The sequence below is a fragment of the Poeciliopsis prolifica genome, unplaced genomic scaffold, assembly GCF_027474105.1.
Source record: "Poeciliopsis prolifica strain line A6 unplaced genomic scaffold, Auburn_PproV2 SCAFFOLD002, whole genome shotgun sequence".
Classification (NCBI taxonomy): Eukaryota; Metazoa; Chordata; class Actinopteri; order Cyprinodontiformes; family Poeciliidae; genus Poeciliopsis; species Poeciliopsis prolifica.
This window is the reverse complement of record NW_026562377.1, coordinates 8999355-9026256: the sequence shown is the minus strand read 5'-3', so window position 1 is coordinate 9026256 and position 26902 is coordinate 8999355. Positions and strand designations below refer to the sequence as shown.

The 26902-nt window shown below is 38.6% G+C and overlaps 3 protein-coding genes across 4 annotated transcripts; 1 reads left to right on the top strand and 2 right to left on the bottom strand.

The window, feature by feature from the left end:
* Window positions 1-1317: 1317 nt before the first annotated feature.
* Window positions 1318-19397, top strand: LOC129376297 (solute carrier family 22 member 23). 2 transcript variants are annotated; one of them, XM_055055895.1, is made up of 12 exons: window positions 1318-1413; window positions 1487-1633; window positions 1741-2242; window positions 4117-4220; window positions 6032-6186; window positions 11427-11613; window positions 12616-12743; window positions 13171-13273; window positions 13450-13676; window positions 15209-15241; window positions 15344-15467; window positions 16334-19397. In XM_055055895.1, exons 2-12 carry the CDS (start codon window positions 1509-1511, stop codon window positions 16752-16754), a joined length of 2109 nt encoding a protein of 702 aa, XP_054911870.1. In that variant the 5' UTR covers window positions 1318-1413; window positions 1487-1508; the 3' UTR covers window positions 16755-19397. The 2 variants fall into 2 exon arrangements, with proteins under 2 accessions (XP_054911870.1, XP_054911861.1); XM_055055886.1 differs by having other exon boundaries at window positions 1318-1633.
* On the bottom strand, window positions 19189-21310 carry psmg4 (proteasome (prosome, macropain) assembly chaperone 4). Its single transcript, XM_055055905.1, has 3 exons — window positions 21051-21310; window positions 20902-20977; window positions 19189-19626 (listed from the first exon to the last, which is right to left on the bottom strand). The coding sequence occupies exons 1-3, from the start codon at window positions 21225-21227 to the stop codon at window positions 19505-19507; spliced, it is 375 nt and encodes a 124-aa protein (XP_054911880.1). The 5' UTR covers window positions 21228-21310; the 3' UTR covers window positions 19189-19504.
* Window positions 21311-22051: 741 nt separating this feature from the next.
* bphl (biphenyl hydrolase like) lies at window positions 22052-25409 on the bottom strand. Its single transcript, XM_055053932.1, has 7 exons — window positions 25203-25409; window positions 23897-24000; window positions 23656-23822; window positions 22861-23014; window positions 22631-22762; window positions 22346-22469; window positions 22052-22259 (listed from the first exon to the last, which is right to left on the bottom strand). Exons 1-7 carry the CDS (start codon window positions 25283-25285, stop codon window positions 22169-22171), a joined length of 855 nt encoding a protein of 284 aa, XP_054909907.1. The 5' UTR covers window positions 25286-25409; the 3' UTR covers window positions 22052-22168.
* Between the last annotated feature and the right edge of the window lie 1493 nt (window positions 25410-26902).

Below are 26902 nucleotides of genomic sequence, written 5' to 3'. Positions count from 1 at the left end.
TTTACGATGGGTGTGTTTGGCACAGCATAACATCAACAGCAAACAGTGTTCACAGTTTATGAGTCTCCACCAAGAGGTGAAAACAGGAGACAGAAGTTAGATAAGCAGGCTGTCTCCTCTCTGCTGAACCGTGAGGCATGCCCCGAAAATCAGCTTGGTGTTGCTCATAGACGACCAGGCTGTTTTCTAATAAAGCCACAAATGTTCTCACATTTCTCTGAACTGTAACCTCTCAGAAAGTGCTTAAGTTAGTAGCTGATTCAAAACTTGACTGAATCACAGTTCCACCGCTGAGAAAATTAATCTGGACTACTTTTAATTTGTACTAGTTCAACACCTAATATACTAGAATGACCCAATTTGTTTTTCAGTTGAGTGTCCATTGTCCCCTTGATTGTCCCCAGCTGTCCCTCGTTTCCCCTGATTACCTTATCTGTGTATTTATACCCACCTCTGTCTCTTGCACCCTGTCAGGTTCTCCTCTATTGTCTTATCTACCATCTGTTGACATTTGCCTTGTGTCTGTTGATGATATTATTTGAGTTGCTGCAAGATTTAGAGATTTTCTGCTGCTATTGTGTGCTCCCTGGATTTTTGTGTAATGTTTGTTCATTGAATACCATCATTTGCATCTTAATCTGGGTCCAACCACATGAGGTAGACGTCCTTATTAGAGTGGAGAAATTTTCACGTCAATCTAAAGCTTAGTTTCAGCTAACCTCAAAACTGAGCTGTTCTTAAATCCATTAAATCGAGTTTATCTGTGTAATTATTTCATATTTTATCATCTAAAGTAAAAATGAGGACTAATTCTACATTTGTTTGTAGGGCAAATTGGTGCAAAAATTCTTAGTTTGGTGATCTGTCGCCCTCTGGTGGCTCAGAGGCAGTACAGCATCCAGAAAACAGCCGTCCTTCTATTGTTTCCCCAAACCACTTACTAATCTATTTATATGAAGGTTATGAAAGGAGCGTATGACGCATTTCTGAATCCGTGGGATGCAGCAGGAGAACCGATCTAAAAGTATATAGAAGCAAGAAAGAAAAACCACCTGGAGCAGAGGTTGTGAGTACTTTAAATCATCCCGCTTCGTTGGGAAACATGAATGACTGAGTGATCCTAACAGGCTTAACACTCATAGGCGGCACAAAGGGCACTATTGTTGCCTCCAGATGCCCATCAGTGGCGCAGTCGCTCTTTGAAGCCCCTCCAATCGCTGCGAATAGCGCCACCGACGGAGGGCGGGGTTTGCCCCCCCGCCCGTATCTGCTCCAAGCCCAGCTTTGGCACAGCTTTCCATTGATTTCCACGGAGAGGAGCCGAGCGGCGGGTTTCAAGGATCTCGCTGTGGAACGGTTGGATATCTGGGAACCTGAATGATGCGCAGCTGCAGGAGGGCACGGTTCGGACAGGTATGAGACCTGTGGCGCTCAGAGATGAAGGTCACACTGATGTTTTAACCACGCTGTCATACGACCCCCCCAGGCCTGGCAAGGTGGAGCCCCACATGGATGGATCCTGCTGTAGGAGCTGTACTCATGGAATACAAAGCCTGGCTGAGTCCGCCCCTCTCCGGAAGCCTCCCCGCAGCCCTCTCCTCCTGACACAGCCTCTCCTGGTCCCTCTCGACATGTGGGTCTCTGCTCGGTGATTCGGTGGACCCTGCTTTTATCGGGCTCTTGCTCTTGTACGTAACTCACGGGATTTGTCTGCGCTCTGGGATTCCTTTGTGTCAAAAGGTTTAGCACAGGGTGCGCAAAGGGTGGCGGAGCGGGGGGCTTCGTTTGCGCACAGCTGCTGTGTTTTTGTGGCCGGGTCGTGATGGCGGGTCGCCGGCCGGAGGCGCAGGACCACCCGCCCGAGAACGGCTTCACCCCGCTAGAGCGCCCCGCGCCCCGGCTGCTACCTCACATCGACGGCTGTGTGCTGCCATCTCTGGGGGGCTTCGGGAGACACCAGAAGCAGCTAGTGGTCCTGACATGGATACCCGCGCTTTTCATCGGCTTCAGCCAGTTCTCGGATCACTTCTTGCTGGCGCAGCCTAACGGAACGTGCGTGCTGCCCGCGGGTAACCACAGTAATTGGACCGGGCCACCCGTGCTTGCCAGCGGCGCGCCCGCGCTGCAGCTCCGGGCCAACGGCACCGCGGAGGAACCCGGGAACAGCGCCGGGCTGCTGTGCGCCTGCGAGGAGCGGAGGCTGGAGCTGCAAACAGGACTCCTTCAGAATGTGGTTACCAAGGTAACAGCAGACACCCTCTGTTCCCCATCATCATCCTCACCATCAGCGAGCATCAGTGCTGAGTGTGGAGCAAACAGCTGACTGGCAGCTCACCCACTGACCTCAATATGAGACTCAGCAGCTGAAGGTTAAGAGGTTTAGTGATGGACTTTAGCACTTACAGCACGATTAATTATATAAATATTGCAGATTGGTAAAAATAATGACCAAATCAAAACTAATTAGCCATTACTTTGACTGATATCAAGCATTAGTTCTGGAAATGTACAGAACATTTAAACACCACTTTTTTTTCTTTCTTTCCATCTTGTTCCACAAAGTTCACCATATTTTATTTTTTTCTATGAGAAATCATCACAGAGCAACACACAGTTATGAAGTGGAATGGAAACATTAAATGCTTTTAAAGTTTTTTCCCCTTCACTCTAATAACCCTAAATAAAATCCAGTTCCTCCTATTGTAAATCCACCTGTTTCAGTGATGCTCTTCTGTAAAATCCTCCAAGCTCTGAACATTGGTTAAGCCTGGATTTAATTTGTGAAGAAAACAATATCCTGAGCTTTCAACGTCTCAGAGATCTCTGATCAAGGACTCATATGAAAACAAAAAGAGCACAGCTCCAATGAAAAGCTACTAAAATATGGTGGTCTAACTAAACTGGCAGGCCAGGCAAGGTGTACATTATTCAGAGGAACAGACCATAGTAACTTTGGAGGAACTGCAGGAAATCATAGCTCAGGTGGAGTATTTGTTGACATGACAACTATTAGTCATACATTCCTTTAAAGAATAAGCAGGCTAATTTTGAATGAAACGTATAAGAAACGCAATATGATGTTAGACACAATCAGGAAGAATGTGCTCTGGTCAGATGAGACCAAAAATGAAAACTAACACAGCTCATCTCCTGGATAAATTCCTCAGCTTGTGGCTGAGGGGATTCGGCTTTTTTCAGCAGGAAATTGGCAACTATCCGCACTGAATTTTGTTTTGTGGCGCCAGAGTAAAGGGGAGGTGAATATACGCCACCGTTTTCAGATGTAAAAGATGTTGGAAACCATCAAGTCTGTTCCTTCCACTTTCTAATTACATGCTGCTTTATAGAAATAAAATATTGCTTTTCATTTGTATACAGTTTTGCTAACTACAGTGTAATTACAGTTTAGAAAAACCTACAGTTAGTGAAAAAAATAAGGAATTGTTTGATTCCTGACATATGCTTAATTTATAATGAATGTGACTGATTTCTGACTTGCATGTATGAACAACATAAATTTCCTCTGATATTATTATAACTAATAACCTATATGTAGCAAAACATGGGTTGGAAGTGTTCTCCATATCTGCACCACAGGCTTTGTCATTGCTAAAATAATCATGCAAAGTTACTAATTGACCCATTGCTCCCCCTTTAGTGGCAGCTCAGCAAATAGTTTTCTGAATTATTGTTAAACACTTTCCACACAGCCCAATCTGACTGCAGGGTTGCTGATTTCGGAGTTGTATGCAGATAAAGAGCAAGCTGTGCCTCCTTATTTGAGTCCTTGGCTGTTTTTCAGATAGTGAGAGCTGCAGTGGTGTGTTCACTGACCCGTGAGACAAAAACTATTGATTTCTGTCAGTGAGGACGCGCTCGCACTTTCCCATGTGTTTGTTGTTTGTTAGTTTGGTGTTTATTTGTTTTGTTATTCACACACGTGTTTGTGTTTTATCATGATTTTATAGACTTAAATGTGAATATTTCAGAATTACAGAGAAATTGAGTATAGGAGGACTGTTTTGGTTCATACACAAGTCCTGATGTTTATTTCCCTTTTCCGGGAGAATTTCAAACTGACTAAACCTGCTCCTCTCTGTTTTCTGTCTGTTTCAGTGGCACCTGGTGTGCGACTCGGCGTGGAAGGTCCACATAGCCAAGTTTTCCATGCTGGTGGGCTCAATATTTGGCTACCTGGTGATGGGTGTGATGGCTGACTGGTATGATCCATATTCTCTGTTGAATTGTTTATTTTAAAATCAACTTTTGTTTTTTTGGATTTACAAGAAACAAAAGTTTCAGTTTTTAACTACATTTATTTTCTTTAGTTTTGTTTCTCGTTAATTAATGAATTATTTGCCTTTATTACAGGATTTGTCCTGAAAATCAATAAAACCTTGATTTTCAGGATCCCTTTCCTTTTTTCAAATAATTAAATGTTTTAGACATAAAAACAGGTAACCGGATTCATTTTCTCCAAACTTCTCAAGTTGTTTCTAGTCCTGAAACGAGTTTTTTTTTTTTTTAGCACTGATGCTTCTGCACAAATATAGGTTTCAATGCGTAATAAAACTTGGGCAGCTGACTTTCTAAAACAAGCTGCAACACCTGATTTACACACGTTTTCCTGCTCACAGGTTGGTAGTGATTCAATTTACACTTGGTTTCGAACTGCATCTCCGCATTAATTAATTTGAACAACTCTGAAAGGAAAGCATGCAGCGAATGTTCCAAAAGCTTAGATGAAAGCAACAATCAGAACAGCAGCAGACCATGCAGATTTGTTTTCAAAAAAAATTTTTTTCACAATCTGACATGAACTGAAACTGAACATTTTGTGTTAGGATTACCAGAATTATCTGTTTGCTAAATGGCAGCATATTAAGAGATATATATATTTTTGTCACTTTATTCAAACTCATTTTTAATGGAACTAGGTGTCTGCACCTGGAACATTTCTAAATGTCAGTTCATTTCACTCAAAAACCTTCAGGTGTCTGCTAGAAAGCGGAGGCTAAAGAGGGAATCACAGTCAGTCCAAACACATGTCAAAATCAACAACAGAAGACAAATGGAGACACATTTTCAAACTTCAGAATGTCCTAGCCAAAATTCAGATGTAAATCTGTCAGAAAATGTGTGGAGTATCTCGACTGAATCACCAGCTGACGTTATTATTTTTCTCATTTAGTTTGTGGAAAACATAAAAATCTCCTGCAGCAGTGAAGCACAAGTCAGGTGCATCCTGTATCTCAGAGAGATTCCTCATTCATTAGAGCTGAGCATGCCAGCTCCTGCAAGATGCCTGCTTTTGCCTGGATGCCTGGATTTGGCTGTGCACACTGGAGTATACTTAAAGATTTTTTTAAAAAAAAGCTCACTCAGCTAGAAGATATTACTAATGTGTTTTCCGTTAGTCAGCAGAAACAGCGCTCTGTATTACCATCTTCACATCCTCATGTCTGATTTTGACCAGTTTTCGTCTGGATATGACCACATGCACATAGATACTGGTCCACATGGGAATAGACCTGTAATCATCACATAAACAAAACACAACTTTTTTTAGCTTTAACTCAATGCTTTGGAAAATCAAAGTTATTTGACTAACAAGGCCACAGAGTAAGTTTTAACTTCAAAATGAACCCATTGAAACTAACCTTGAAGAAAAGTTTGAGTTCTCTGTTCTTAGGCCCACTTCCAGAAGCTTCATGTAATCCTCACATAATTTAAAGTGAGGACAAACTCAGAAGAAAAGCTAAACCAACATTTTTTCTTTGAGTTCCCAGCAGATTTCACACTGACGCTGCTGTGCTGGTTCAGGTCTGCAGCCTCAGAGAGAACCTAATCTGGACCGTGGGAGGAAATGGATCAGTAACAATGAAAACAATGCAGCAACTCTGACCTGCTGCCCTAATGACCTCATGCCCCTTTTAAACCAGAGCACACAGTGATCTCTTTCACCTGATTTCTCTGCAGTCACTCTCACTTTTTAAACTCTTTGCTGCTTCTCTCTGTCTCTGTTTCCAAGGTTTGGCCGACACCCGGTGTTGATTCTCTCGGCGCTTTTCATGCTGGTGTTCGGCCTGTCTGTCGCCTTCTCTGTAAATGTCACCATGTTCAGCACTTTGCGCTTCTTTGAGGGTTTCTGCTTGGCGGGCCTCGCTCTCTCCCTCTACGTGCTCAGTAAGTACAAGCTTATGCCTTCTGATTGTTGTCTGCCTTTTGTCCTCCTGCGGTTTGTCTGTCCCGGTTTGTGCTTTGCTCAGCATTAGAGCTGTTGAATTAAGAAGATTTTGACAATAGGATCAATGTCTTGATGTTAATTTATGCTAAATTAATAGTTTTATCCAATCTAGTGTAACAGTGATGAATGACTCCCTGTGTGAACACAGCAGACCCAGGAAACACAGTGCTGGTCCTTTGTAAAAAGACCAAATTCATGAGGTTGTCCAACATATGCAAAAAAAAAATAAATAAATAAAGATAAGACAAATGTTACTTCCTCTTTTTTTATTATTATCTAAAGTGTTTCCTTTTTCTTTAAATGTTTTGTAAAAGGCATTCCTTGGGGCGTCAAGCTGACACCAAACTGGTGGATGACGTTTTTTCCCAGACATTGTCCCCTGCATTCCCTGCCTCCCTCGTCTCACCCTCTGTGGGCCTCTTCTCTCTTTTCAGGCCACTGTGAAATTAGTCACACATGATGCAGGAAGCTCAGGCAGGCTCGAGTTCGGGCGATGGGGTGTTGTTTTGTCCTCCCTCAGCATGGTTCCCTGATAAATTTCAAATGACCCTCTTCTGGCTAACAAACAAAATGAGCCGTCTGCGGAGAAACCTGTGAGGACTGGGATTTAATCTGTGATGTAAACATCAGCGAATGAAGCTTTGGTAACAGTGGTGTGTGGTATTTAGAGGGAGTCCATAGATAAAGGCTATTGGACTTAGAAAGGATCAGTGAGATAAATAAGATGGATTATAAAATAGAACCATTTCCAGTGATGATTAGCAATTAAAATGTGGGTCAGAAACTGAATTTTTGTCACAGATGTTCTTAGAGCTATTTAGATAAGCATCTGAATTTGCTTTATGTTTGCGGCTTTAATGCAAGACGCGACTGTGTGGTGAATGCAATTTAAAGTGTAACTAAACAGTGTTTCTGTGAGCTGTTGTTGGTAGACTGTGTGAGGTGTGCATGCATACAGAAGGAGGAACAAAAACAAGCTCTGTTTACACATTATTCATAATCTAAAAATGAGATGTTTCTCTGACTGTCAAACCCATTTAGTGTGTCATTTTAACACAGGGAAACAAATCAGAACCAGAAAGAAAATATTCTTCAATATGTGGCTATTTCTGAGTAAATTTTCAGCTGACATGTTAGAACTACTTAAAAATCTACATTTACAATAATCATAGCTATAAATATCTTTTATATTGTTATTTTAATAGTTCAGATCTCTTTACACGGTGGAACAATGGGACAGAAAAATCTTGTAATGTTTTTTTGTTGTGAGTTTGTTGCACAAGTTTGAATCTATTGCCATAATGATCCCAACCGCACATAATCTGGTTTTACAATGAATAAATTTAAGGATATTATTTTTCTATTAAGATTTTTTTCTTTTTTTTACATCTAAGCCATTAATTTCACTTAATTTATTGACTGAAAATATCATCACTAATAATCAATTAGTTGATTTTTGAACATTTCAGTTGATTTTTATCTTCAACACACCGTTTGTAGATTCCTGTTGTTGTTGTGATAATGGTGGCGCAGTAGAACGTCTCTGTATAATTAAAAAAGTTCCAAATCTATAAAGCCTCTTAAGATAAAAAAATTCTCCACATTAAAGCTTAAACTCTGTATTTAATCCCCCAAAATAGTGTTTAATTTAAATCTCACTGAGCTGCCGATTTAAAATAAAACCGCCTCACTGTCATGAAGCTGCACTGTAGCAGATGCTGAAGCACAACAGGGGCACATAAAGCCCGTTATACTGCTGAGCAACACATACGGAAAGAGGTCATACAGAAAAATACAGAAATAAACATGTAGGATGGATTTACTGTATTATAGATGAAGGAGGAGTATTTATGTTGCAGAAATAGCTGCTTGCCTCGTGCGCTCTTTTCACCCACTGCTGCCGCTGTAAATTCGGCGCAGAACTTCTGTTTCTAAATCTCCTCTGCTCTCCATTAACCCCCTTCCTCTTCCTCATCCTCTACCAATTTATTAGCCCCACCCCACGACTCACTCATATTAAATCTCAATGTTTGGTTATCTCTCTGCAGCACACGCTGCATAATGAACACCGCTGAAGCAGTCAGACGGACCCTCAGTTTACTCAAATAAATAATATGTGCTTGTGGTATATTTGCTTATTGAACCATTTCTGCACAGAGGTAATATTTGATACCCCATCAGGATTTTTACTGCAACCTTCACTTTGTTCTTTCTCTCTTTTTGTATGTACAGTAACATACTAACATTCTTACCTTTAACTTTATAAGTTGTTTACTTTGTTTGCTGAATATTTGGTGTGTCTTGAATTTGTTTGTGCCATATTAATATTCTCAGAAAGAGTTCTAAGATTCAAGGCAGATGGAGTTGTTCCAAAAGTCACATTTAAAAAAAATGTAAAAAATATGATCCCAAAAACTTAAGGTTGAATCTGAAAGATGTGTCATTGTTCACAGGAACCTGCTCATGGGTGAAAGATTTTGGTTTACAATCGCAAAAGTATTAGGAATATTGCAAAACCACTTATCTGTTCAATAAAATTTTGGTATTTTCTGCAGAAGGGCTGACCTTTATCACCTCATTGATTCTGCTTTATAATAATAGGGTGAAAGGCAACAAAGCAAGTGATGGAAAAACTAAAAACGAACAAAACCAAAAAAACAAAACTGCAAACAAATATAAATCTGACTTGTACCCTTTTCTTAAAAATTGTCCATAAAGAATAATTCTTTTAAATATTCAGAGCAGTTCTGGTTTGCACACAACAGAGGGAATAATTAATCCGCATGAGGCATCTCCAGAGATCCTTTTACATATAAAATGGGTCAACATCCTGTAAATCAAAAGTACAGTTCTAACTCAAAGAAATTATAGGAGGTGCTTCTGGGGATGACAAATTTTGACACTGACTCGTAGCATATATCTACAATGAAGGTTTATGTCCAGAAATCAGGAATTGTCTCTCTGATCTCTCTGTCCCTGCCTCTCAGAGTGTTGCAGCTCATGACAAGGGCAAGGAAAGTAGAGCATGTACTAAGGTTGTGTTTCATTGAGCTGAGGCGAGGGACTTCTGCTGACTCAGCTGGGTTTAATGCTGCTGTCATGCTGTGCCTGTGTCGAATTGTCAAACGTTTCACATCCATTCCTAAAGTCCCTACTGAGGCTCAGAAGAGGGTTTGTCCTTATACTGTTTTATCTTATATAAAAGACAAAACAGTATCTTATCTTCTTACTACCTATTACTAACCTTTTATTACTATTTATTAAAAGGTTACTAATATTAAGCTTCACTATTCTCTCTACAAAGTGTGAATAGAACTACATTCTCTCGCATTAAATTTCTAAAACCAAAGGTTTTGTTCGACAGTGACTCTTGAAGAAATTATCTTGGGTCTTTTGCTTAAAACCTCAGAGTGATCTTGGACAACAGATAGGCAAGTGAATAATGACAAACATCTTTATCATTAATTGCAAAGATGAAGCTGTTTTCTTATTTTAATGACTTGAGAAATAACTTTGTCGTGGTTGTTGTATTTATATCTGAACAAAGGATGAAATCACTTCAGGCTGCCTTGTTTTCATTTGTGGACTTTCAAGAGCTTGTTTGTTCCTTTACCTTTTCCAGATGAACTCCAACTAATTTTTACGTCAAACGCCTATCTAGTGTATCATACAGGTGAAATGGTGGATACGTCCCTCCCCTTTATTTAGCATTCCCTGTCTGTAGTTCTATTTTGGGCTTGCAGAACATGAAACTTTATGTAACTCTGCACTTTGAGTTGCTCCCAAAGCAGCAGAATAAAAAATAATAATTTTGAGATTATTGTTTTTCATTTTTGCCCTGCTGCCTGATTAAACTGAACATAACAACAGCAAGTCAAGGTGCATATTTTTTTTTGTGACTGAGCTGTTCTGCATAAGACAAACTAAACCACACAGTGGTTTTTATGAGAACTCATGCTGACAGAAAGCCAATGGTCCCTTCACTTTGTTATCAAGCCTCGGGCGAGGTTAGGGAGACAGCAGCAAAACAATACAATGTGACTGTGGTAAAGCTCTCAGCCGTATGCCTTGAAAGACAAGTCTGGTTACTAGCTCTTTGGTTTTTGTCGTCTTCTCTTTGTCTCATGTTTTTTCACTCTGGGTTTGTTGTTCTGCAAAGCCTCTGCAAGTTGCAGGTGTAAAGTCAGAGGAGAAGCTGCTTGGTGAAAGGAGGAGGATGGCGATGGGGGATGGTAGATTTTTTATTTTTTTTTAAGAGAGTGAGAGCCACTTCAGAGCGGCAGAGGAGAGGGAGGAAGGGGGAGTGAGGGAGGATCAGCTCATGGAGGAGTGGTGAGATAATCAGCATACGAATAATGGTTCTCACAGTCAGCTTTAACAAAAATAAAGATTCTGACCTGAGCATGTTTGTGTGTTATCAGTGGGATTTGACACCTCCTCAGAGAACTGGGGAGCATCCTTTGTTTTGCTGCCTTTCCACCCATTAGAAGTGATGGTGCTCATTGTTTTGCCAGTATGACTCTGTTTAAACTTGATTTTATTATGCGTCCCGGCTTATTTAGATACAAATGAATAGATGTTAGTATGGCCACTTACAGCTGCCATTCAAATTCTGTCTTCATCAGATTTGTTATCTGATTCATATGCAAATAGACATGGAGCCACAACAATGCCTTAATAGGTCTAATTCTAATACTTATTTACCCTCCTTGGCTTCCCTCCGATTTTTCAATCATATTTTCCATAATAATCAAAGACAGTACATGTTTCTCAGAGTCCCTCCTTCCTCTATCCTCACACACCCTCAGTGGTCACCTTGAGAAACGACGTCACCATATGGACCCAGCCATCTGGAGTGTAAGATGTTACAGGCAGTAAGAATGGGAACTTGAGCCTCTTCTGGGGAAATGGGAATACTGAACAGCTAAGAGTTCTAAAAAGCTTTCACTTTGGCACTAAATTGTCAAATAATTTACAGGATACACTTAATACCAGATCACTGCGAGACAAAGACTAATCTTCCTCTTTTAAACCATTGAATCCTCTGCTTTTAGTGACATATCCTCAATCGCATCCCATTCATACCTGATTAACTCTCCTCTCTGGCTGCGACAACATAATGAGTCTAAATATTCAGAGATAAAATCTTCCTTTCTTTCTGCTCTGCCTCTTTATTTAGGAATCGAGCTCTGCTTGCCAGGCTGGCGCTTTTCCATGACCATGGTGGCCAGTTTTCTGAAGGTGGGCGGGCAGCTACTGATGCCAGGGGTGGCCACTCTGTGCCGCCATTGGCCAAATGGGGATGACTGGCAGGTGCTGCAGATCGTGATCATCAGCCCTTTTGTTCTGATGCTACCATACGTCTGGTGAGTCCCACCCTCTGAAGACATCCATCCAGGGTTCCTCACACTGAGCCAGGCAACGGCTTGTACAGTACACACACTACACAGTACGGAGCAGTCAACACCCAAACAAAGATGTCTTTCTCTTGCTGTTTTCTTCTTCATTCTTTCTGTCTTGCTCTTACAGCACAGTCTGTTCTCCTCCTCTGTCTTTCTGAGGATACAAATGCAAAAGCACTGGAGGACATTTAGAACTGTTTGGAGTGTATATCAATCATTCTTTCGTTCCTGTTCAGCACTGGTCCAAAATCGGCAGCAAAACACATGGCTTAATCAGAAATAGAGTGATGATTTTTGATATCAAGTGTTTACAAAATAAATAAAAAAATATGGCAAAAGAACACTTCTGCACCAATATTGTTGGGGCTCCATTCATCAATTGCATTTTAATATAAAAATTGTTCTGGAAGGCCCAGATCACCAAATATTTTACTTTATTTTGCAGGTTTTGCTTTCTTCTGTTATTTTCTGAAAATAAGGAAATTAGGTAGCATCAAACTTTCTCCTAAAATTCTCTAAAAATTCTTATCCCTGTTAATTTTTTTTTTCCTCATTAAAAAACATTTTCTGTTGGATTCCTTATGCCTGTTGCAATTTCTAGTGAACTTTTCATCACACATCTTTAGAAATGTCATCCAATTTTATGCCTGAATAAGTCGCAGCAACATCAGTTAAACTCCAGGACATGAAACAATTCCAACACAGATTTTTAGAGATGTTTTGGTTGTGGCTCGTTTCCTTTCTTCTGATTTAAGAAGTTGTGCTGTGAGCTTCTACTCACCCCACGCCACAGAAGTTTTTTTTTTAATTGTACAGCTAGTTCTACTTTCTTTCATAGTCCCAGAATTAAATAAATTCCAAGAAAATGAGCATAACAGGATATATTCCTTTTTGATGTTCAGGCAGAAGCTGCAAAAAGCTCCTTTCAAAGAGTCCAACTTTACTTCACATCTTCTAAATCTGCAGGATTTTCCCCGAATCGCTACGCTGGTTGCTGGCGACCCAGCACTACAAGCGGTCCAAAGCCATGATGCTGCGCATCACCAGAAAAAACCAGGTTGACTTGACAACTGAGCCCAGTGGAGTTCTTGCAGGTGAAGACAAATTTAGCAGATGAAAGCTCTCAAATCCATTTAACTGCCAAATATGCTTTCGGTTGCCTCACTCAGATCTTTATGCAAGATATTTTACACCATCACCTGCAGCTTGTGATGCTCTTACTAATAATACATGTACATTTGTTTCCAGGTAGTCAAGATATGTAAGTTTATATTGGTGGTAACAATTTCAGAATTTCTGACAGTGTATTGATTTTATCCAAATATGATGAAAACAATCTTTTTCCTTGAACAGATACACATTCATATCTTATATGAGTGTCATTTTTTCTGAGTGACCAAGAAGATATATCAAGTCAGCGTGGCATGTTAGCTTCTCTGTGCTAAAAAGAGCAAAAGATCCCTTACTATCATATGAAAGGAAAAATAGATCTCAAGGTGTACATTTCATGTTTCCTACCAGAGCTGGAACAGGAGCTACACAAGAAACCCCAGAGGAGCTGCATTGTCAAGATGATGAGTACCAGGAACCTGTGGAAAAACATTGTGGTGCTTTGTGTGAACTCGTAAGTGAGTTGTGGTTGCCTTTAAATACTTCTTTTGCTCATCATAGCCAACATCCGGTGCGTTGACAGCATGAATTACTTCATCCACAGGCAGACTCAAAGAATGTGGGTCTTAATCCCTGTGGCAGACGCATGTCTCCTGTCCACGGCTGTGTTCTCACTTTGTATTTGTGTAGTCTGACAGGTTATGGGATCCACCACTGCTTCGCCCGCAGTATGATGGACCCGGAGGCCCAGCCCACGGCTTTGTGCCACACAGACTACTACACCATGGCTGGCATCGCCGTAGCCACATGCCTGGCTCTTTGCCCTGCAGTGGGACTGATGGGTCGGCGTGGAGGACTGCTCACCTTCATGATTATAACAGCTTTGGCATCACTACTGCAGCTGGGTCTGCTCAACTGTGAGTGCACACTTACCCCCAGGCATGGCACTTTGAAGTTGCTTTGGAAACTGTGCTGTGGGTATTGACTTGTTTTGTAGATAAAAAGGCAGAACCAACTATAATCTGATGAAATCTGATTTTCTCAATCAACAAGAGCATTTTTTGTCTGAAAAAGACAAAAAATGATATGATGCTACACAGCATATCTTCTATTTTTAACAATTTAAATGTTAAATTTTGATTGATGCTCAATAGTAAATGCATTTTAGTGTGGACTTTTAACAAGTGCAGCACCAAGTGACTTCTGTTGCGTAACAGCTGAGGACTTGAAGTACAATAAATCTGTTAAATCTGTGACCAGATTCAAGTTGCACTGGCTACATTTAAAGGGGAAATTTCCATTGGGCTTGAAATAATTGTAGCTATATTATTGCTTTTAAAAGTTTTTTTTTTCCAGAACTCATTTGGTGTCATAAAAAATCTCAGCCAGTTATTTGGCAGAACTTACAAGTTACTTGTTACTTTTAAGTTACTGTTTTTACTGACTTGACTAAGTTACCTTAGTGGAAGCACAGGGTACTTCACATAACCTACAAGTCAAGGTACAGCATTCTGCTGGTACTTACAAGTTACTTTGCAGAGAGTTGCAGGTCACTTTATACACAAGTTGCATCCTGGGCTGTGCAAGTTACACTGCCACAACATATAAGTTTGCTTGACGTCACAGATGAGTTTCCAAGAATGAAAACAAGTTACAAGTTGCTTTCTGTGAGCTTACATGTATCTTATAATGATAGCTACAAAGTGATTTGTAATACGGGTTAGTTTCGAAAGTACAATGAAAGTTTGGGAAAATACTTAGTAGCTTCTGGGAAATAATTGTGGAATACAAATGACTATTGTGTATTCCTAAGAATATGTTTATGCAGCTAGTAAAAATCCTCCAGGTGTTACCCATAACAACTTTTTAAAAAAATATCCTGTATGTCACCCATTTTATTTTATTATTTTGTAGTGCAAGCAAAATCAAAATTTAAATTAAGCTAGTTAGCCAAACATGCTGACATTTGCATCTCTTAACTGATCCTTCATGAATTCCTTTTTATTTATTTTGAACAGGCAATTTCCATTACATATTGTATTTCTAGATCATTTAAACACATTGAATTTGAGATGTTTAGTGCATAGCAAATTTGCAGCTAAAGGTAACTTAACTGAATGAGCATGGACAAAATTATGCTTATATGTATTTTTTTATAATAAATCTAAGTATTGAATCTTATGTTGGGCAGAAAATTGGTTATTCAGCACACCTTGCAGGCAGTTCCTGAGTCATTAAAACAGCACAGACTGCAGTTTAACTATCATTCTGCATTTCTGACCTACATGTGCAGCAGTCATTGTTTATTGGTCCTGTTCAGAGTTCTCCTAAGGGCTTTTTTTTTTTTTTTTTTTGCTTGTTTTGAGTCAGCACTGTTCTTCCATTTGTGCTTACTAATGAATTGCTCTCCTTTCTTTTCCATTCTTCAATGCTCACTAATGAACTCCAGTAATTGGAAAGTACAGCCTCCGCCATGATACAGGTACAGCTGCTGCTCCAGTACAATTTTGACCTAAATGCTTTCCTCATCAGGTCTTTTTACTTTGCTGACATCATCTTGCTTTTCTTTTTTTTGGGGGGACAGTCCTACGAGACACACTGAACAGAAAATTCTCAGTGGCCTTCTCCATCATCGGCATGTTCTCTTCTCATGCCGTCAGCACGCTCAGTATTTTCTTTTGTGCTGAAATCACTCCGACTGTCATCAGGTGAGTCAAAACAAAGCTGTTTTTACTGTTAAAGTTTAAACCAACAACATAAATTAATTGCAAGTAGTACAACAGTAAAATTACATTGCATTCTTCTGATCACAGTACATTTTATGAAGAGCAACAGCTCTCTCTTGTGGTCACAAGAAGCAAGTAATCTTTGGTTACCTCAAGATATTTTATTTATGAGACTTAAAAACACCTTGACCTCAGCATTCAGTTTTACTTTGTAGGTAAAATTAGCAAATATGAAAAAATGTAAACATTTGACATGCTTTAGAAAACAACAAGAGAATCTCAGAAGAGTATTCAAATGAATGGAAGTTTTCTTTTCTCCCAGTAAATGTTGCATAGATAACATAGATTACAAATGTTCAGTTCTTGCTTGTCAAGTCAGTGAGGTTGAGATCAGAATAATTTTCTATGATTTCAAGAAACAGTTCCCATCTCAGAGCCATATTTTATGGTAATCACCGGAGCCCATTAAGGTGTTAAAATACTTTGTAGAAATAAAATGCTCATAGTATTTAATAAAACTGCCAGTTCAACCATATTGTGGTATTTATTTAACCCTCTTAGATAAGACTTTGGAACATAATTTAATTTATTTTACACATTTATTATAAAAAAGGGTATGGAGATTAACTTCTACATGGTCTTTTATGGGCACCATTTATAAAGTAAATGCAAATGTTGAGTCCACCTCACCTGACTAAGACTGCTGGATTCTGCTACTTTTACACATTATGACTGTCATAACATATTTTTTTGTTTTACTAGAACAATTTCAGCTATGTTTGTGTGAATATAATTTTTGTCTGCTGTTCTATCAAAACACGAGTGAGTTTGAGTTTCGCTTTGTACAGGGGTGGGGGTCTGGGCCTTGTCCTGGCTAGTGCAGGCTTTGGGATGCTAACCGCCCCAATCATGGAGCTGCACAACCAAAAGGGCTACTTCCTGCATCACGTGATCTTCGCCTGCTGCACCCTGCTGTGCATCATCTGCCTGCTGCTGCTGCCAGAGCCGCGGGGTCAACCGCTGCCAGAGAGCCTCGCCGACGGAGAAACCTTCACCCGTCAGACCCTGCTCCACCCTGGGGAGCAGCATCTCCTCCTTGTCAAGTACGAAAGGGACTACTCGCGTGTCCACGACACGCCGTTACATCTCACAGCCACAGGGGGCGCTACGGCGGCAGTAGCCACCGCTCTGGCAGCGGTACCTGCTTCCTATGCTCTTGCAACCGGTGGTGAGGTGATTGGTAACTGTGCCATAGCCAACGGGGTATGAACATCACAGCAATAGTCTTCTACTGTGCAAATAACTGATGCAGCGATAACCAGATCAAAGACGTGATCAAATGTTTTAGGAGAAAAGGAACAAAAATGTTCGGACAAACCAGATGAACTGCTGTTAAACTGTAGTGAGGTTTGAGATGATGACAATGACAGCAAGCCTGTGTAATATTTAGTGACAATGATTCAGTCAGGAGTTGCCAAAAAATATTGTATGGACCTGGTTTATCTGAAGTCAGAATGTGACAATGGTGATTTTTCTGCACTGCTTAAAGTAAACGAATGCAGGGAAGTGAACCAATGGCAGATTAACTTTGTGACTTTTGTGTTTGTAGATTTGACTTGTTGAAACAGGCTAATTGTGGATCATTTGAGTGGGCCCAAATAGTTCTTGCGTGTGGAAAACTTCTGGTTTTTGTTTTTGGTGAACTTAAATGTTTAAAGATAACCTAAGCAAGTACAAAAAAGGTGGTTTTCACATAATAATTTTATTTAGCAAGTGGAAATAAGGTAAATAAACCCAATTTGAAAAACCCAACAGCGACAGACTGGCGACCTTCCCAGGGTGTACCCCGCCTCTCGCCCGAAACGGTCGCTGGACATAGGCACCAGCACCCCTCCTGACCCCAGGAGGGAGAAGGGTGTACAAAAAATGGATGAATGGATGGAACATATGTTGGTGTGGAGGAATTTTGGTCCACATCTGCAGAATACCTTCAGTTCAACCAAACTTAATAGTGTTTAATCTTAAAAGGCTTATTTAAAGTCATACCACTGAATCTCAGGCAGATCCCAATCTAGAGTTTGAACAGGCCAGTAGAACACCTTAATTTGTGTTGGCTGAACATCTGCTGCTGACATTAAATGTCAGTATTCATGGTCCCATCAATTCAGTTTTGTGGGATAGTCAAGATGTTTAAGTTTGGGAATATGGGATGGGTTTTTGTGATATTTTTGCTCACCAGTGAGAACTCTTTCATTGGTGTCCCTTTTACCCAGCCTCATTTTAAATGTTGCATGATCAACACAAAGGTCTGCAGTGCTTTCAGATGTTGTTCTGGGTTCTTTTGTGACCTGGTTGAGCTGCTCTGTGTGATTCTGGTTCACTGATGTTCATTGTTTTCTCCATTTGTGGGCAATATGATTTATTTGGTGTCCTGAAGCCTTAGAAATGGTTTCATCTTCCATTCCAAACCCAAAGGTGTCAATCTGATCATAAATTTCTTTAGATCAATTCAGTGTGTGTGTTTTTTAGATCATTTAACAGTCTTTATGATTTTAAACTTCTTCTAAAGTAATTTCATGATTCTGTTGGTCTGAAGCTAATCAGGATTGGTGAAATTGAACTCAACTTTCAGAAAATGTAATTGATCATAGTGAGGTCATCATTTAAAAAAAGAAAGGGACTGGGGCTCCCTGAATATATGAAATAATTTGAAAAGTGTTTCACTCAGGTTATCTTTGACATAAAACTTGCTTTATGGTTTTAGTATACAAGTGTGACAAACAAAAGCAAAAACAGAAGAAATCTGAAAGGGGGCAAAGAGTTTCTTACATTATTTTGCACTAAATGTCAAAGACGCAATCAAGTGTTTGTGAATTTTTAGCCAATATGTTGGAAATACAGGCTTAGTCCACTATAAATATTTGTTTTTTTTTTTTTTTTGCATGAAAGGGCACAAATGGTTTTAATAGTTTTACATGTATGTTTTCTCCCCTTTTCTCATTTGTGCCCACTAACTGAAGTCCATTTGTGGCACTTTATCCTCAGAGATGCAGTCGGTGTAGACGCCGATCTTTAAATAAAGACTAACACTGTCAGGGGGACATATGATGGTTGTCGGATGTTACAAACAGCCGGAGACCACGGCAGATTTTTACGTGTAGCCTTTTGAGACTTGATGACGAGACAAACCTGAGAGCTGAATGGATATTAGGGCGGTGTACTGCTGTATGTCTAAATGATGTATCTCAGCATTTCAATGGCTTTATCTCATCGTCTCTGTTTTTTTTACAGATTTAAGATGAGATGTAACTGAAGAAATCCAGTATTTATTTTCTAATGATGCCAAGGGCAAACTTGTTGCTTGAATTACCTCCTTCATTAGCAAATATTTCCGCTTCAATTGTCACTGTTCGTTCTGGGTATGTTAGTATTGTTAGAATCCTGCTGTTTCTATGTTTAACATTAGGCAGAAAGCACAATAAAATACTGTTGTTTTTTTTTTAAATAAACACGTGTGAAGATTAGAGTACAGCAGTGTAGAACTGGCCTAGTTGTAACTGTGAACATTTATACTATGTGAATACTGAGTAGGATTTGTACATGTGCCATTCATTCATCATGTATGGATCTTGATCTTCACATGTTTAGAAGCACATCAACTAGATGAACCAGCCTACTAATCCAAATAATGATTCGAACCATATTAGTGTTGTATGGGTTTACTGGTTTGTATGTTTAACAGGTAAAGCAATGAAAAACAAAACAAACAAACAAAAAAAAACTCAGTCTCTAATGCTGTTTTCTAAGTGTTATTTTTTTAATAAGATGCATTTGTATAAAAAGCCATAGGCCTACATGTTTTGATAATAAACCACTTAATTTATTATGTCAATAAAAGAACAGTGGATGTGATTACTTGTGTGTCTGTTCTGTTTTTTTGAGTTTGGTTGCAGGACAATGAGAAGAATAAGCAGGTGTTGATGTAAGGAAAGTAAATGTCTTAAAGGGGTGGTGTGCTTCTAAAAGTTCTCAGGGTGAAGCTCCAGCTCCTTTTTGATCCGGTTTTCCACCAACAAACTCAGGCTGGAGTCTGTCATCGGAAGACTGTAACTCACAAAAACTTGCTTTTTGGTCCTCTTTGCTGTGAAGAAAAACAGAAAGATCTTTGTTCACTTGGTTCATTAGACAAACTCACTGGCTAATGTTAAAAAATAACATGAACTATGTATGTGAGGGAAGAAAGCATTTGGACTTATGCTTTGAGCTGTGCTAATTAAAAACATGACTTAAAAATACGGTGGGAATTTAACCTGAGAAATCTGAGTCGGAAAGGTATACTGATGTACAAAATTAATGACAAAGGGTTGATCCCAATGAAGGTAAGGGATTTTGAGTATTTCTTTGTTACAACATTGCTTCTATTGCAATTAATCTTATACGGTTGGACTGTCTGCTTTTTGAAAAATGCATTTGTAGTTTGAGCAGCAGAGCTTAGTATGTGAGTTGCACAAAAAAGATTGCTATAGTTACTGAAGCTTGAGGAAACAAAAATATTAATTTCTTAATTTAACAAGCAAGGATTTGGAATTTTCTTTCAGCGTGAAATTGATTAGACAACCAGACCTAGGCTTGCTGGCAGGCGTTTTGAATTTTCTTCCATTTTAAGAATATTTTACATACAACTGAATGAATGATCTAAAATTATTTTGAAACCTCTTTAAAAAATGTCCCAATCTCATTAGCTGTTACAATCTTTTTCTGAAGGCCTCAGACAGCTCTTCTGACTTCAACAGTCAGAAAAACAGCAAAATTGTTGGTTTAAACAGGGTAAACCCTCCTTCAAATTGCAATTGATGAGTAATTATGCTCTCAACATGTGCACCTAATTTGATGCCTGTGTGCAATTTTTGCAATATAAAGAGAACAAACATAATATATCACTCACCAAAAACAGCATGACAAAAATTTTTTGTCATGCTGTTTAAAAAGCCTCACTTAGTTTATACCATTTACCTTTCGTACTTGGATGTCAGTGTTAAATTTGATATTCATTATCTATATGTGATATACAGTGGAAATGAAAATGCTGGTACTGTCACTGCTGTTATACAACAGGCAAACTAGTATGTATTCATCAGGTTCCTTCAGCATCAATGTTAATATCACTTTCAGTTTTGAGAGAACTTGAAATATCAAATGCTGTTAAGTTTAATTTCTACAATTCTCAAATCATAGTAAAATGCATCATAATCAAAATTTGTGCATCCAGCCAAACATAGCTGAAAAAGACAAAATCATCATCAGTGCAGAACAGATGAAGTTCTCCTTTAACATAATACAAGCTTTAACTCTTAGACTAATTATACCCGGGTACAGAAACATTGTGATAAAACAGTAAATTCATACTGTACATTACCTAGCCTCTGTGCCAAAGAGTTTGCTGCAGTATTAGACGGATCTCCCAACACCAATGTTGATAACGGCATCGAGTCCTGAAAACCATAAGAAGAAACATAAACTCAGAAAACATCAATGAGAAGCTGCTCAATTGACCCATTTACTTACATATTTGCTGCTCATTGAAACCGCTAGGTTGGATAGAGCCGGAGCCGAACCGACCCAAAGGAAAAAACCTCCGTTCAACTTCATCACGTGGAAGTGGACGACCTGCTCCAGAATCTTCTCGGAGAAATTATGCACTGAAATTCCTCCGAAGTCCGAACCGTTCAGCATTTCAGTCATTTTGACGCACTTCGTAACGCTAACATTGGAAAACGATGAGCCGTGTGAAACAACAGGAGTCACTTCCTGGTTACGGCGGGGAAATGGCAGACCAAACCAATCGATTTCAGATGCAACGGGCTACTTCCGGTGTTCTGACTATCTGCGCTCCACAGATAGAACACCGCCACAAATCGCAACCAATAAAATAATTACTTTTTGAAAATATTACAATGAACTCTTTACTAAATGTTGAATGTGCATATATTCAATTACATTTCGGCAATTAGAAAAAAAATTACTTATTTAACTTATGGTCCTTAATTTATCCTAAAAGTCTTGTTTGTTGTTGGATAATTTTTTTTATTTCAAAAACAGCAACAGAAACAACATTTTGAAAAAAAAAAGTTTTGTTTGAAAAAAGTTAGATTCTGAAAGTAATGCAGTAATTGTTTTCATAAACATCAGATCAAGATAGGCAAGCATGTGCTAAGAGATCAACTGAGTTGATTTCATAGTTCTATGACAATTGTTTCCAAATCTAAAAAAAAATATTCTTGATTGTTCACATTTACATGTTTCTGATAATCAAACTTGTTTTATCAAACAAAAATAAGTTTTTAGATTTTGTTTACTAAAGGAACGTAGCTGTGCAGCCTGGTCAAATGTGGAAAGGCCCCCCGAATCATAACAGATTCTTGTGCGACCAATATTAATATGATGAGGTTCACTACTCTTTGAAGCAAAGAGCCTTCTTTTTTCATTATGTTGTTGACAAAATCTCATTGTTGAACTTGCAGTCAACAACTAGCACTCAACGGAATTACAAGCTGTGGACTTAAGGCTTAAAAATATTTTTTTTATTTGTCAAAGAAAGAAAAACAAAAGAAAATTTAAGAAAAACAAACATATCCAAGATGAAGATCAGTGTTTGCAAGCAACAAAATAACTAATGATCTGCTTCAGTCTTTGAGGAAGTCTTCAACTAGTTTGTTGAATTCCTCGGCATACTTCAGATGGAGGTTATGCTTTCCCGCTGGCATTAAATGCAACCTAGATTTAGGGAGGGGGAAATGTTTTTGCTCATTGTTACAATAAATCTAATGCACTAGAAGTTATTGGTTGGAACATGGTCTCACCGTGATGCTTTTATGTTTTTGTGAAGGTAATGAGGGTGGAAGCTGGGGACCATAGGGTCTTTCTCTCCATGAATGATCAGGGTTGGACAACTGATAAGAGGTAGAAGTTCCATGCAGATATTGCCTAAACATGCAATGCAAAAAGAATAATTTCAGCCTAAAATACAAAATAAGACATAAATAAGATTACTTTTATATATTGCTTTTTCAAAAATTGGCAAAAACAGGGCTTATTTTACTTTCATTTCAGTTGTTATGCTTCTGTAACAGCATTGTTTTCCTCACCTTCTGGTCTTTTTGCAAATTGAGCAATGCCATCCACCCAGTTCTCCCATATTTTAGCAAATGCTTCCGCTCCATACACTTCCTCCATGGGCTGCCTCATTCTTGCACTCCACTTGGAGACATCACGGACCACTAGATAGTTCCAGAAATAAGAAATATGCAATCAATAGTTAAAAAACAATGTCTACTATTGCACCTGCAGTTATTTTGGACAATACAAACTGGAGTACTATTGTAAAGCTTGAGGTCATCCTCAGTAACAAAGACGTTAGATCCCCAGACGACCATCTTATTTATCAGCTCAGGGTTCCTTGCAGCCGCAATCATAGCAGTGATTCCCCCATCACTCCAACCCAGCAAAGAGAATTTCTTAAAACCTAGAGTCTGTTAAAAAAAAAATATGAACAAAATACCAGTGAAGGAATATCTTTTATAAATATTTCCATAATAACCTTTTAAAATAGTATACATTTTTGTGATACACACATAGGTGATTATATTGTTTTATATATGAAAATGTTAGCAGTTTAAGACAGATGAGACATCTCACCTTTTAAACAAGAATTACAATGTTGACAAGGCCTAGAAAGTCATTTCGACCCAACGTTGCATGTGCACTTAAAACAGCTAGTCACCCACTCTTCCTCATTTTGCTCAGAAATTGAAGATAAATGAGTCACTGTTATAGCTAATATATTATGGATAACACATCTCTGGAAAGAACAACTCATTTAAATAAGGGATACTTGGAAATCAACAGAAATTTTGTCCTGACAAAAAGAAGGCACTCAAAGCAAAGATTTTATTAGAATTGTTAGCCATTAAAGTACTGATATAGGCTGTTAACCTTGTTGTTTTTCTTGCCTTTAAGACACATGTTTGACCGTGTTTCATAATTCTGTGGAAAGAAATAATCAGAACATGAACTGTGTTTTATGAGTGCTTTTCTTTTAGCTGTATTTATTGGAAGAGGATCGAAACACACTGAAAATGGTTTTGGAAAGTTAAGTGTGGCCATAAGTCACCTTCATCAGATCTACTCCGTCCTTTGCATCCCTCTCAAAAAAGTCAGAAGGGAAGTCTCGATCTGGAGGTCGGGATTGCCCATATCCACGGGGGTCCCACCCGACCACAGTGAAACACTCTTTGTTCAGAGACGTCAGCTGTGGACCGAAATCTGTCTTTGTGCTTCCTGTGGTAAAAAGGGCAGATCTGTTATACACAAGGTATTAAATCTTATCCTCAGATTAGTGGGTCTGTGTTTACCCAGAGCACCAGGAATGAGAAGAACAGCATGTTTCCCTTGTCCTGTTTGCTCGAAGTACAGATCAACGCTGTTAACACGCCGCTTGCCTGAGGAAGCTGAAGAGCTGCAGAGAAACAAAACCGCATCTGAGCAAACACAAGAAGAGACGCTAAAAACGTGTTTGGATCTGAAGGATAGATGACCGCACTCAGTAGTGTGAATTATTTTGTGAAGCAGAAAAAAAAGTAACAATCTCAGGGAGTTCAGAAAGGGGTCAAAACACATTGCAAGGTGAGACTGTTAAGTTTTTTTTACAAGCTTCAATAATTTGTTTTTTAATGCAATACAATACCATGTAAACATTTTCAGCCATTGCTTTTTTTTTTATTGAAAACTGTCTTCCAGACTGTAGGCAGACTATTGGCTGAGCCATTACCACAGAGTTCTTCAGAAAACACTGGAAGTTTTAAAAAAATTATTATAATAAAATTCATTGACCAGACAATATTATTTTTGCAATAGTTTGGCTCCAGTGTTTGAAATCCTTGATAAGGAAATCAAGCTATTCCAGTCAGCTCTAATTCTCTTTACAAACTGCTACTGTTAACAAGTTTTTTTCTAAAATTAACAGTGTTCTCACATTTGTCTCAAACACCTTTAAATGAGACAAAAAAAAAATAAAAGAACAAAAAAAACCCCAAGAAAAATCTAAATTAATTTACAATGATTGCTATATGCTTCATGTGACTTCACCAGGGATGTGCATGCGCACGCTCCTTTTTGGGAAGAAATATTTCATTTCAGTTGAAGATTAATTCCTATTTACAACAAAATAATAAAACAAGCTAGAGGTTTTTCTAAAATGGACAATATTTAAATGATTTTAGAATAAACTCTAGCAGACTGTTTTAAGGAGTAAAAAAGTGTGCTGTCCACAATATGAGTGAAATAAATTTAAAGTAGAACTGAGTCAAATTTACCACGTAAATCCTAAACAGAAATGAAAGCCTTAACCTTAAAAAAAAAAAAAAGAAAAACATAGCTTAATTAGAAAATACATATGAATCCCCTATGAAATAACTCCAAAGGAGTTTTGGATGTTTTCCTGGTGATTTTGGCGACTTTCGCCATTCTTTGTGCATCTAAAGAAATTACGCCATCTAGTGGAAATGTATATATAAAGAAGAAAAACAAACATTGAAGCAAAAGCAGCTGCACCGAAACTAGACTTGTCCGAATGATCTTCCCATCTGTTTTGGAGGCAGTTTGAAGAACTTTGAGCATTAAACGATCTCCTGCTGAATGCAGCGCAATGCAAACAGTTACCAGTACAGCTGCGACGCCTCCATGAACTTCCCGACGTCTTTGCTGCATTTAAACGAGCGTCTTCCAAACAAAAGCAAGGCCATTTAGTCGACCAGCGTTGCGGCCACACGGTCAGCCACGGCAGCTTGGATTAAAGCGGTTTAAGTGTGTTCAAAGTCCTCTCAGTCATGAGCCAAATGTGGTTGTTTTCAAAGGAAGTCCGGGCAGTTTGGGAGTGTTCACGTTAGGAAAATTTAAAGAGAAAGTACAGGAAGGAGCAAGAAGGTTTAATTTACTTTATTGCAATCCAGAGAAGTATGTTTTGCTTTGCTTTAAGTGCATTACTTCAAAAGTTTCATTTCTTAAGTTTGGCTTTGTATAGTAATCACTCTAAGAAAGAAATTACATATTTAAATGTGTATTTTCTTTTGTGTGGGGATTGAAGAAAGGTGAGTTCAAAATACACTGGTTGCCTATGAAAACTTACAATTTTATGGCACTTTCCAGGTATACAGTTGCAACCAAAATTATTCGTATCCCTGGGAGATTCAAGTTTGAAGTAATTTATCTTTACCAATACATACTTTATTGGTATATTTCATGGTTTTGAGTGGTCCAGCGGTATTGGGCCAAAACTTAAGTCTGATTGAGAATCTGTGAGAGTTGAAGATTAATAGCAAGAAAATGAAACCTCTGTTTTATTTCAAACCACAATAAAACTTCTGTGTTGAATGAAACTACCTTGAAAAGTTAACCTAGCAATGGTACAAAAAAAAAAAAAAAAAAAAAGAACTGTTTATAAAAAGATTGCTTAGTTGGAAGGAACTACTTCCTTTTAATAGGGAAAACCCCAACAGATCCAGGCTCAGCATGAGCAGCCATCTGCCATGATTGAGCAGAAGCTGAGAAGACAGGACAACAACCAAAATCACACTTTCTCTGTCCATCATGCAGCAGCAGTCAAAATAAGTCCTTTTTAGTTTTCTTTGAAACTCCTGAGGTTAATCTTTAAAAAGTGCAATATTTCTTTTCATTGATTCGTGGATTACTTTCCCATTTCACCCCTTCAAAAAAGAAAGGAAATTATACTTTCTTCTGCAACAGTTTTGCAAAACACAACTCACGGTTTGAGATAAACCTCCAAAGCTTAAATGGAAAAACTGATCTATTGTAACACTGATCTTCTGCAGAGATAGTGTCTTTGATTTGCTAACCTCACAATGTCGCCTTTAAAGGCCTATGTAGCTTTAAACCATCGGTTGTGAGTTAAACACTCTAAATATGTGAAGATTTAATTCAGTATTTGACAGACTGTACCAACCACAATGTGTGGCAGATGAAAATTCACCTTTAGGACCTGCTTGTAAAATAAGATTTTCCAGCAATATTTGATGTTAATGTTATAATTTCAAGAAAATCTCCTCTGGAAAAAAAAGAAAGGAAAAATAAGAAACAAACATAAATGTCTGTTAAAGTCTACATTAAATTAATTACATATTTTTTAGAATATATATTTGTACCAAAGTTTACAAAGACCTAGCATAAGATATGTAGAGGTTGCATTTCCAAATGCAAATTATTACACACATTTATGTCTTTAAAATTGTTTCTTAAACTTTGAGAATCTAGTGGCCTTTAGATAGACGGAGAAAAGTCAATGAAAAAGGTACAGCGATAGAATTTTAAGTAGGTAGTGAAAATGATCAAGCAAAAAAGTATTT